At 43.9% G+C, this 12,274-nt stretch overlaps 1 protein-coding gene across 2 annotated transcripts in view; it reads left to right on the forward strand.

Moving 5' to 3' along the window:
* Window positions 1–11,114, forward strand: part of ST8SIA2 (ST8 alpha-N-acetyl-neuraminide alpha-2,8-sialyltransferase 2) — a 45,861-nt gene extending 34,747 nt beyond the window's left edge. For both annotated transcript variants that reach the window (XM_070953593.1, XM_070953594.1), the window contains 2 exons: window positions 783–1,076; window positions 10,829–11,114. In XM_070953593.1, the coding sequence (XP_070809694.1) occupies window positions 783–1,076; window positions 10,829–11,114 (580 nt within the window). The remainder of the gene's footprint in view (window positions 1–782; window positions 1,077–10,828) is intronic.
* The last annotated feature ends 1,160 nt before the right edge of the window (window positions 11,115–12,274 follow it).

Raw genomic sequence — 12,274 nt, forward strand, 5'->3', positions numbered from 1 at the left:
ACGCCTCCGCTTCTCCTTCTTATGTCAGCACTAGAGTAAATGCAGCTTGAAGTGCTGATACCCTCCTTCTCTCCTTCCCTCTTTCTCTCCTTCCCTCCTTCCCTCATTCTCTCGTATTAATGCACCACCTAGCTAGACTGCTAGCAGATTTTGCAGTATCCTTCCCCTGCCATGCCCACCAGGCCACGCCCACCAAGCCACACCATACCCACCAAGCCATGCCCATAGAACCGGTAGTAAAAAAAATTGGATTTCACCACTGGTCTAAGTGCTATTGCTCCTGCTATTTTATTGTTTTATCCAAGTATAAAATATAAAGGAAACTAAAAATAGAAAATTAGGAGAAGGAAAAAGAGGGGGGGAATAAAATGTGGGGTACAAGGGAAAAAAGCAAAAAGCATTGACTTCCGACTCTTTTTAGCACAGTAGAAGATAACATTACAGCCTCCATTTTTTAACTTTTACACATTAGTATACATTAGCCATTTCTATGATAACAAATTTATCTAATCGGCCAAACCAAAGTCAAAGTTTTTTTCTTTTTAATCACAAGCACAAAATCCAGATGTGACTTCCAAATATTAAAAAAATATATAATTAAATATATTTAATATTTAACCATTTCTGCTTTTTCTTCCTTGCTGGGGAAGTAATATACTGTGTATTTCTGTTTGCCCTTAATGATCTTTATAAACTATTACCGTTTATATTAACTTTATTCTTTCAAATTTTTTAACTTAAAGGGAAACCTGAGCCTGTATTCTAATAATCTCCATTTCCAGATGCAACTTAGCCCCGGTGCAGGAATATATCCATGACGTTGGAACGAAGACTGATCTGGTCACCATGAATCCTTCTGTCATCCAGCGTGCCTTTGAGGACCTGGTGAATGACACTTGGCGGGAGAAGCTGCTTCAACGCCTTCATAGCCTCAATGGCAGCATCCTTTGGATCCCGGCATTCATGGCCAAAGGGGGCAAGGAACGGGTAGAGTGGGTCAACGAACTCATCCTCAAGCATCGCATTAACGTCCGCACCGCCTACCCATCTCTGCGACTGCTGCATGCTGTACGAGGGTGAGCAGCTCTCGGGCTACAGAGGGTGAAGCAAAACAGGAGGGGAAGTTAGCTTGGAGTGGAGGATGAATCCAACATTTCAAATTCGGGACGGTTCCATCATCTCAGTTGAGACAAAGTAGAGGAGATGTAGGAAGCGATGGAGTGCCTCTAGTCTAGGGACTTCTGCCTTTCTATTTGTGCACTGAACCATTAAGGGAGGGTAAAGCGAGAATTGAGTCCAGGAGCAGGGGAAAGTGTGAGAAAGTAGCTCAGAATAATATCACTGTCATACCTGCCACAGCTTGGATCCTTGGGAAAGAAAGACCCTCGACTCCATTTGGTGAGAAAAGAAAGATATACTTTTACCAAGAGCCAAAGGTTTACAGGATAGCAAAGCCAGAACGAAAGGTTTGTGCATGAAGATTCCCCAGTTAACTTCCCCTTTTCCATTCCTCCCCATTGTTATCTCCCTATTGTATAGTTACATTCAAAAGATTTGTTTTGGTAACAGTCTCTGCGGTGGCAGGCGAAACGGTAAGCCATTACATTCCATTCCTAGGCTTCTGGCCTTGGGACAGTGAGCTGATGTCTCTGGAAGTCACAATGAGTGGTTTCTGTTCCTCCCTTCCAACAGCTCCGTCGTCGTCATCCCCCCCCCCATATTTTATGGCAGGCTGATATCTCGCAAAGCAAAGCTGAAGCTCTGGATGGAAGTTCTGACAATCACCTTGATTCCATTTGGTACAACTGATAGGCTTTCGGAATTGATGTTAGACCCTCAGGGAAGACCAGGTCAGGAAAGAGATACCAAAAGGATTCTAGGACTACAGGTAGTCCTCTACTTATGACCACAATTGAGTCCCAAACTTTTTGATGCAAAGCAAAACCATTGTTCAGTGAGTTTTGCCCCATTTTGCCCCTGTTCTTGCCCCCGTTGTTAAGTGAATCACTGCGATCATTTGGTTAGGAACACAGTTGTTAAGTGAATCTGGCTTCCGCACTGACTTGACTTATCAGAAGGTCACAAAAGGGGGATCCTAGGATGCTGCAACCGTCATAAATATGAGCCAGTTGCCAAGCTTCCAAATTTTGATCATGTGACCATGGGCGTGTAAGTGTAATTGTACTTATATCTTTGAACGGTCACTAAACAAATTGTTGTAAGCCGAGAACTACCTGTATTACTTTTTTGGATGATGTAGAATAGAATAGCAAAATCTTGTAAATCTCTAGGACCGTGATGGCGAACCTATGGCACACATGCTGGAAATGGCAAGCAGAACCATCTCTTCGGGCATGTGAGCCATCATCCATTGCTCTTCCAGGTTCTGGCGCGCCAGCCAGCTGGTCTTCATGTGCGCATGTGTGCCGGAAACTAGTAAAGCAGCCTCCCGGTGCACATATTGCACTGGTCAGCTGCTTTTTCGGTTTCCCGGCACGCGCCCGCACGTTCGCGCGTGCATGTGCTCGTTTTGGCACTTGGTGCCAAAAAGGTTTGCCAACACTGCTCTAGGATTTCCTCTCTACTCCACCTTATACCAAGCAGAATTAAGGAATAGAATAGAATAGAATTTTTTATTGGCCAAGTGTGATTGGACACACAAGGAATTTGTCTTTGGTGCATAGGCTCTCGGTGTACATAAAAGAAAAGATACGTTCATCAGGAATCATAAGGTACAATACTTAATGATAGTCGTAGGAGGCAAATGATACAAGTAACAAAATTACAGTCATACAGTCACAAGTGGGAGGAGATGGGTGGTGGGAACAATGAGAAGATTAATAGTAGTGCAGACTTAGTAACTAGTATGGCAGTGTTGAGGGAATTATTTGTTTAGCAGAGTGATGGCGTTCGGAAAAAAACTGTCCTTGTGTCTAGTTGTTCTGGTGTGCAGTGCTCTATAGTGTCGTTTTGAGGGTAGGAGTTGAAACAGTTTATGTCCAGGATGCGAGGGGTCTGTAAATATTTTCACAGCCCTCTTTTTGACTCGTGCAGTATACAGGTCCTCCATGGAAGGCAGGTTGGGAGCCATTGTCTTTTCTGCAGTTCTAATTATACTTTGAAGTCTGTGTCTGTCTTGTTGGGTTGCAGAGCCAAACCAGACAGTTATAGAGGTGCAGATGACAGACTCAATAATTCCTCTGTAGAACTGGATCAGCAGCTCCTTGGACAGTTGGAGCTTCCTGAGTTGGCACACAAAGAACATTCTTTGTCGTGCTTTTTTGATGATGAAGGTGGGATTGTTTTAAGTTGCCTTCTCATTCTGTCCCCTTTTCCTGGTCTGAGTTGCTGTTTCTTTTCCCTTAATGGCTTCTCCATCACAAGGTCATCTCTGCATTCCTTTATGGTAGAACAACTGGAGGGAAGCTGCCAAAATCAGAGCTGGTTCAGGACGCAGCTTCAAGATATAAAAAAAGTTCAAACCTTTGACTCTCCCTTGAATAAGCTGTGAAGTGACCAGCTTTATTATATGCATCCTTTTGTCCTTCTTTGTTTCTGTGTGTATTGTTAGTATGGAGATAAAGAAACCCAAGAGTGAATTATTAAAAGAGCTATCATGTCTGGAGCTGGACAAATCTGCATAACCCCTAAACAGCAGCCTAAAGATGCAGAAGGCACCAGCTATTTGCTGTCTTCTAGTGGTTGTGCAGTGGTTAGCAGCTATGTAAAAAGTAACCCTAATTGCTGATTGCAGAATTGTCCTTCCTGTGGAGCGAGAATAATTTTTTTCCTTTGTATTCAGGCAGCAGAAAAATAAGACCCAGAAGATAAAAGCAAGTTATGGATTATTTGATATAAGCAAATTCAGTGGGGCATGGAAAATGTATTGATCTGCCACTAAGATGTGAGTCCTTGTGGGATGGCTGGAAGGATGGCTGGGTGGGTGGATTAGATAAATAGGTAGGTAGGTAGGTAGGTAGGTAGGTAGGTAGGTAGATAGATAGATAGATAGATAGATAGATAGATAGATAGATAGATAGATAGATAGATAAGAGTAGTGACCAAAATTGGGGAAATCTTTTGGGAAAAGTGTATTTTCTAAAACTAGCTAATAGCACCCTTTTTTTTTGGAGTAGTACCATAAAATGTGTTACAACGTCTTCCCATGGAGTAAACCAAGTCTTTTAGTTCTGCAGCTGTTATAATGTGAAACCAAGATTGAAGGATTGCTTCTATTAACAAGATTTTATTGCTGGGTCGCTTCTGACTAACCAGTTTCTTTAGTCGGCTCCATAGATTTTTCAATTGGGTGAAGGTGTGGGCTATTCCCATGCCATTCCAGCAGTGGAATAGGAGTATCTTGAAACTCCAAAAAAAAGTGATGTTATTAACCATCAACCCTCAAAAATATACTTTTCCCAAAAGATTTCCACAATTTTGGCCACTACTGTAGGTACGTAGGTAGGTAGGTAGGTAGGTAGGGATAGATAGATAGATAGATAGATAGATAGATAGATAGATAGATAGATAGAGGATAGGTAGGCAGGTAGGTAGGGAGGTAGGGAGGGAGGTAGATAGGTAGGTAGGTAGATGATAGATAGGTAGATGATAGATGGTGATAGATAGGTAGGTAGGTAGATAGATAGATAGAGATAGATAGGTAGATAGGTAGATAGACAGACAGACAGACAGACAGACAGACAGACAGATAGATAGATAGATAGAGATAGATAGGTAGACAGATAGAGATAGATAGATAGATAGATAGATAGATAGATAGATAGATAGGTAGGTAGGTAGACGGATAGAGATAGATAGATAGAGTTAGTTAGATAGATAGATAGGTAGGTAGGTAGGTAGGTAGATAGATGATAGATAGATAGATAGATAGATAGATAGATAGATAGATAGATAGATAGATAGATAGATAGATAGAGGATAGATAGATGGATGAGGGAAAGAGAGTGAAATAGAGAGACAGTGGCAGACAGACAAATTCTGATTATTTTAATATTGATAAAGAGATTATTGTTACTTAAGCATTGAGATTAATGAATGTGTTCTTCAATTTATAAGTCTTGGAGAATCAATGTTTTACTCTAATTTGGAGCTGAATTGATCGTAGGGAGCTAAACAAGGTTGGGCTGGGATAATATTTGGGTGAGAAACTACCAGGAAATCTCAGGCGTAACGCTAAATCGGGTACTTGAAAACTCTCTCAGAAGAAAGCTGTGATTAACCACCTCCTCCCTGTTGCTATGAAAAATGCACAGGTGTCTCTGGGAGATTAGCAGGGTTTAAGCTTGACTTGAAGGACATGTTTGTTCCGTGTGTTATAAACGGAAATTCTGATTATTGAAGAGCCACAATCTTTCTTGATGATGAAGATCAAAACAAGCCTTGCCATTTCTGGAAGCTTTCTTTCTTTTTTTTTTCTGTGAAAGAAAAGCTTTTGGGTTTTTAATGTTACGTTTGGTGTGCTTGGAAATGTATTTCAAATAACCTTTGTGCAGTTTCTGAGCTCAGTTTCTTACTAAAGGGATAGAAGGAGCTATCCCTGGTGCTATTTTTCCTATCTTCATTTCCTATCACTTTAGAGTTTCCTGATGTGAAAAAGCCCCTCAGAAAAGTTCCTTCCTGGCCTTTTTTTTCCCCTTGGGATTTCATATTGGAAATGTGGGCAGACAGGGAGGCTGTAATTGGCTGGAGAGAGGACTGGACAATAAAAAACTGGACATCCACAGAGGTGGGCTTTGAAAATTTTAGCAAGGGGTTCTCTGCCCGGTTGCTGGGTGGGCGTGGCCATGGTGGGCGTGGCCTAGTCAGCCTCCTGCACCATGGCATGGAGGGGGTGTTTTTGCCCTCCCCAGGCTCCAGAGCAGAGGTGGGTTTCAGCAGGTTCTGACCAGTTCTGGAGAACCAGTAGTGGAAATTTTGAGTAGTTTGGAGAACCGGTTGTAAAAATTCTGACTGGCCCCACCCTCATCTATTCTCTGCCTCCCAAGTCCCAGCTGATCGGGAGGAAATGGGGATTTTGCAGTATCCTTCCCCTGGAGTGGGGTGGGAATGGAGATTTTACAGTATCCTTCCCCTGCCATGCCCAGCAAGCCACAACCACCAAGCCAAACCCACAGAACCGGTGGTAAAATTTTTTGAAACCCACCACTGCTCCAGAGGCTTTCCTTGAGCCTCCAGGAGGGTGAAAATGGCCTCCCCAGGCTCTGGAGGCCCTCCAGAGACCCTCTGGAGGCTGGAAACAGGCCCATTTCCGGCCTTCCCAAACTTCCGGTAGGCCCGTTTTTCATCCTCCCCATGCCTCCGTGCGCGCCCTGCACTTACCTGCATCCAAAGCAGGCTGTGTGGGGACTCCTGGGAGAGGCAGGATGGGGTGGGTGGGGCCGGCCAGGAGTGGGATTTGGGGGTTCTCCGAACTGCACACAATCTTAGCTAGAGGTTCTCCCAAACCCCTGCAAACCCCCAGCAGCCCACCCCTGGACATCCACATATCAGCCTGACTGGGTAGACCACGTCATAAAATCAACTCGACAGGAAAGCTAGAACTAATACTTTATTGAGATAGACTAACTACAGGTAGTCCTCAATTTACGATCACAACTGAGCCCGACATTTCTGTTGCTAAGTGAGACCTTTGTGAGTTTTGCCCCACTGTACGACCTTTCTTGTTAAGTGAATCGCCGCCATTTCAAAGTTAATCACAGAGCTGTTAAACCAGTGAGGGGTTCCTCCCAGTTCGGCCCGGTTCGGCCGAGCCGGTAGCGGTGACGATATGACGAACTGGTTCTCTTTGTTCGGGAGCTGGGCCCTCCCGCCCTGCCTGCATTATTCTTACCTTTTATTTGGCCCCGCCCCAATCTATTCGCTGCCTCCCGAGTCCCAGCTGATCGGCTAGAAGGAAAAAAACTGTTTAAACTCTTGCCATTTAAACTCTGTAGGCCACCCTACAGCTGATCAGTGTTAAAAGGCAGTGTGGTGGTAGACCAGTGCCGCCAAAAACAAATGGGTAGACCAGTACAGCTCTGCAAGCAGTTAAAAGCCTGGTAGACCAGTACCTCTGCTAAATCCTAAAGAATTGTCACATGACCATCAAACTACGCCCACAAAATAAGCCACGCCCACAGAACCGGTAATAAAAAATTTTAGAACCCACCTCTGGGTTAAACGAATCTGGTTTCCCCATTAACTTTGCTTGTCAGAAAATCGCAAAAGGGGATCGGATGGCCTCCGGGACGCTGCAGCTGTCATAAACATTAGTCTGTTGCCAGGAGCCCAAATTTTTTGATCCCATGAACCACGGGGTTGCAATTGTGAAAAACAGTCATAAGTCACTTTTTGCAGTGCCGTTCGAACGGTCACTAAATGAACTGCTGTAAATGGAGAGTTACCTGTATAATAACAGAATCTTGTATGTCTGATTGTGCCACATTCCCCACTCTCTTACACTCCAGTGGACCATTTTACAGGAGTCATTTCTGAACGTGATTCGGTTTCCTAGGACTTAAAGAATGTTTCAGCCCTCTTTACCTAGATCTGGGGTCCCAAATCTCTGGTCCATGGACTGGCACCAGGCTACGGCATGCTAGCAACCGGGCCACACAAAAAAGTGAAGACCCATTTGTGGGATGCAGGCAACACACAAAACCACGAAAAAACCTCTCTCCATGGAACCAGTCCATGGTGCTCCAAAGGTTGGGGCCCGATGACCTACAGGAGTGGCCAAAATTGTGGAAACCTTTTGGGAAAAATGTATTTTTGAGGTTTGATGGCTAATAACACGACTTTTTTTTTTTGGAGTTTCAAGATAATCATTTTCCACTGCCGGAATGGCCTGGGAATAGCCCAGACCTTAACCCAATTGAAAATCTACGAAGCCGACTAAAGTAACTTTTTTTTTTAATTTGATTTATATGCTGCCCTTCTCCAGAGACTCAGGGTGGCTTACAATGCGTTAAGCAATAGCCTTCATACTTTTGTATATTTATACAAAGTCAGCTTATTGCCCTCATTTTACTGGGTCCTCATTTTACCTACCTTTGAAAGGATGGAAGGCTGAGTCAACCTTGAGCCTGGTGGGATTCGAACTTACAGTAATTGCAGACATCTGATGTTAATCACAATGCTTTTAGTCTGCTGAGCCACCACTTGTTAGTCAGAAGCGACCCAGCAATAAAACCCAGTTAATAGAAGCAATCCTTCAATCTTGGTTTCACATTATAACAGCTGCAGAACTAAAAGGCTTGGTTCACTCCATGGGAAGACGTTGTAAGGCTGTAATTCATGCTAAAAGTTACCCAGCTAAGGATTAACTGACGTGGTGATTATTTTTATATATCTTGTTTTTTCTATGGTGATATTTTTTGTATATCTCATTTTTTCTACGTGTTTCGCTTTTCTTTTTTATACCGTAACTGCTACTTTAATAGCAAATCCTTCATAAAAGTTACTGCATTACATTCTTGATTCAATTATCTTTCCATTGATATATAATTTTAGGGTACTCCTCCCCCCCCCAAAAAAAGTGATGTTATTAGCTAGTTTTAGAAAATGCACGTTTCCCAAAAGGTTTCCACCATTTTGGCCACTACTGTAGTTAGAAACTCTTGCGCAGTTCTATAAGGTCGCTTGCCTTATTCTCCATTTGGCCACCCCATCACTCAGTGTGCCATAGCACCCTGCTCCATACAGGAGAATTTCAGCAAAGTTCCATTCTTCTTCGAAATGAATTTGGAAAGCAAATTTCCTTTCAGCAAATTGAGTGATGGCTCGTAGGTAGAAAGAGGCAGGTGGTTTTCTCGTATGGAGAACTCCTGATTTAAATCCTGCTCATTTCGGTTGAACTGACCTTCGCGAGTCCCCTGGCATCCAAGGGACTAACCCTCTCCAAAATAAACCCTTTCGTGCAAATAGTATTTTTCCAACTAAGGAAAAAGCTTGGCACAACCGTCACAGCTCATAGAAACCCCGTACCAAAGAACAGATGTCTGCTTATGTGGGTTTTTTTTTTCTCCAGCTGCCTCGGTCAATTTCAAGTGGTATGTTTAATAGCAATGCCAAATGATGTAGTCGACGAGTTGGCAGTAAGGAAATAATGATGCCCTTTCTGCCAGCCTTCTCATTAAAGCCTGGAATCTCACACTACGGTGGTGGCACACACAGTCGATGCCACATTGCTTACATGCTTGCAAAATTAATTAGCCTTTGTTGTGGGCCCAGGTGTTTAGCCAAGAGGAGAGGGAAGTGGTTGGTGGCAGCAAAATCCTTCTTGAAACTGGAATAGAACAGAAAATTCATTGCCTTTTGCTCTCTCTCTGTCTGAGCAACTGGGATCTTGAAGCACACCATCTGAAGGACAACAGAGGCCATGTCTCTAAGGCTGCCCCTCTACCTCGGTTAGATCCAGAGGCGGGTTCTACTTACCTTTACTACCGGTTCGCAAGGGGGCCGCGCCAGGGGTGAAATGCTCCCGGTTTGGACCGGATCACCCGATCCAGTAGCGATGATGGCGAGTGGTTCGGAGAACCGGTAGCAAAAATCCCTGCCCACCCCCTATGCCCAGCTGAGCCGCACAATCATCAGAGGCTGTTTTTTTTTTTACTTTTAAAAGCATTTTTTCTTCAGCCGAAAAAATGCTTTTAAAAGTAAAAAAAAAGCCTCTGATGATCGCGCAGTTCAGCTGGGATCGTCAGACCCCTTTAAAAGCATTTTTTCTACAACCTCTTCGGCTGAAGAGATTATAGAAAAAATGTTTTTAAAAGGCTCAGACGATCCCAGCTGAGTTGTTTGATCATCAGAGGCTTTTTTTTCTTTTAAAAGCAAAAAAAAAAAAAACCCTTTTAAAAGAAAACAAAAGCCTCTGACGATCAAGCAACTCAGCTGGGATCGTGTGAGCCTTTAAAAGCCTTTTAAAAATTTTTTAACAACCTCGGCTGAAGATGTTGTAGAAAAAATGCTTTTAAAAGTAAAATAAAAAAGTTGGCCACGCCCACCCAGTCACATTACCCCACCCCCCCAAGCCACGCCCACAGAACCAATAGTAACCAATGTTACATTTCATCACTGGGCCGTGTGCACACTCGCTTCTGCGCATGCGCAGATTGTCATTTATGATGTCCGCACTGGTGGGCGGAGCCTCCCGCCGATTTTACTACCGGTTCTATAGAAGCGGACAGAACCGGGAGCAACCCACCACTGGTTAGATCCATTGGTGACCAGTCAGTTTCTGGTTTCTTGCAAGTTCATCTTTTGTCCGTGGAGGTTCTCAGTCATCCAGGTCATGGTTGTCCTCAAAAGTGCTTTTTCAAGAGGCAGCTGGACTTCTCTTTAAATCAATAGCAACCGTAGCAAACCTTACATTGATGCCCTGCTGGCTCGCTTAGGAATAAATCTTACCAGCTTCAAAATGAAAACAACTCTCTCTTTTAGGTCATTTCAGTTACTTGTGAGTAGATTAAGTTGACAGCTTGCAACTTGTTACTCCAAAGCTCTGCTGGAAATTCCAGCAGATATCTTTCCTTCATCACCTTCATCCTCACCTTCACCTCTTCCTCTGGGTGGTTATCACTCATCGCTGCTCTTTGTTATTTTCTTGTTCTTCATCTTCTGACATTCTCAAGGTCTGCCGAGAACTTATAGATACTGAGTTTTAGCCCCGAATGATTTTTCGTCTCCAAGCTGTTCCAATTTTTTTTTTGGCAGGAATGATGATGCTTTTTGTGTAAAGAAGCATTCCCCCCCCTCCCCAGTGGTCTCAAACTCATGCCAAAAGAAGTTAACAATTTGTTGTGTGATTTTTTTTTTTGTTCCTTTCCAGGTATTGGCTGACGAACAAAGTATATATCAAGCGCCCAACCACCGGTTTATTGATGTACACCCTGGCGACTCGCTTCTGCAACCAGATTTACCTCTACGGTTTCTGGCCATTTCCCCAAGGTCCAGACCAAAACCCCGTTAAGTACCACTACTATGACAGCCTGAAATACGGCTACATGTCCCAGGCCAGTCCTCATACCATGCCTTTGGAATTCAAAGCATTAAAGCTCCTGCACCACCAAGGAGCCTTAAAACTCACAGTTGGGCCTTGCAATGGAACCACGTAAAAAAAAAAGAGAGAGAGGCTTCTGGAAAGCCACTTTCCTGGAGGCTGTGCCCCATGGGAGGATTGGGGAGGGGAGGCTGGGAGGAGTGGTAGATGGAGAGGTGGGTTTTCTTGGTTTGGGAGAAGAGCACAGACATGGCCACCGGGGCTCTGCGTTGAAGTGGAGCCAGCGTTTGGTGCAAGGACCGGAAAAGCTGGGAAAGAACCTCTAAGAGAAGATGGCCTTTGCCCTTCCCAGGCCTGGAAGCCACTGTGATGTGTATGGGTACTTTAGTGTGACAACTCAGTGTTAGGCCAGATGTTGTGTGTGGTCTAGAATTGGTAGGTAGGGCCCGTTTGGCTAAGAAAGCCGGGCGTTTCCCGGTTCGTGTTGTGTTCTTGGCTTAGTGGATGTAGGGGGTAGGGATTAATCCTTAGAACTGCTGTTTTTTCGAGCAGGGAGGGAAAAAAGAGCAGAGACACTGCAGGTCAGTTCTCAGAAAGCTATTGGTCAAGGAGAGGTTAACTACGGAACTTTTTTCAACTGGGCCACCAGCTGTGCCCATTCCGAAAAACCACAGAGCAACAAAAGCCAACTCAGGATCCTCAGACACAAGAGGATTGGCATTTCTGGCACTGGAAGAGAAAATATCAGCCAACATTCATCGGACGGCGCAGTTCGTCATTTATTTTTATTTTTTTCAAAAGGATAAAAGAAACACGGAAGTGGGCTTAAAGGGGAGCATCGTTTTTTTGTTTCCTGCTGTGGTTTTCCTCTTCCTTGGTAGAGAAGCCCCTTTCGGCGGTACTAAATAAGCGACGCCAGTCTGGAGCATCCATCGATGCGCCATCAAAAGAGACGAGAGGGCAGCCCTCATTGTACAAGCAATGGCCATTTCCATTTTTTTTTTTAAACATGCTCTGCCTTGGTGCAACGTGAAGGAAAGAATTGACATTTGGGGTTTTCGATTTGTAAAAGCAAATTTGCAGGCTGGATATTTTTTTTTTCCTTTTCCTTTTTTTCTTTTTGTTCCAACTGTTTTATTGTGCTTTAGCAGATTTGTTAATAAACCCAGTTTTAAGTCACTGTAGCCTATCCGTGCCTTCGTTATTTGAGGCCCGGCTTCCACAAACAGCAGATGAGAAGTTGGTCAGAAGTTGGAATGGTACCCCATCTGGTGA

Source organism: Pituophis catenifer, unplaced genomic scaffold (genome assembly GCF_029215685.1).
Source record: "Pituophis catenifer annectens isolate HBS135680 unplaced genomic scaffold, rPitCat1.0.hap2 SCAF_14, whole genome shotgun sequence".
Lineage (NCBI taxonomy): Eukaryota > Metazoa > Chordata > Lepidosauria > Squamata > Colubridae > Pituophis > Pituophis catenifer.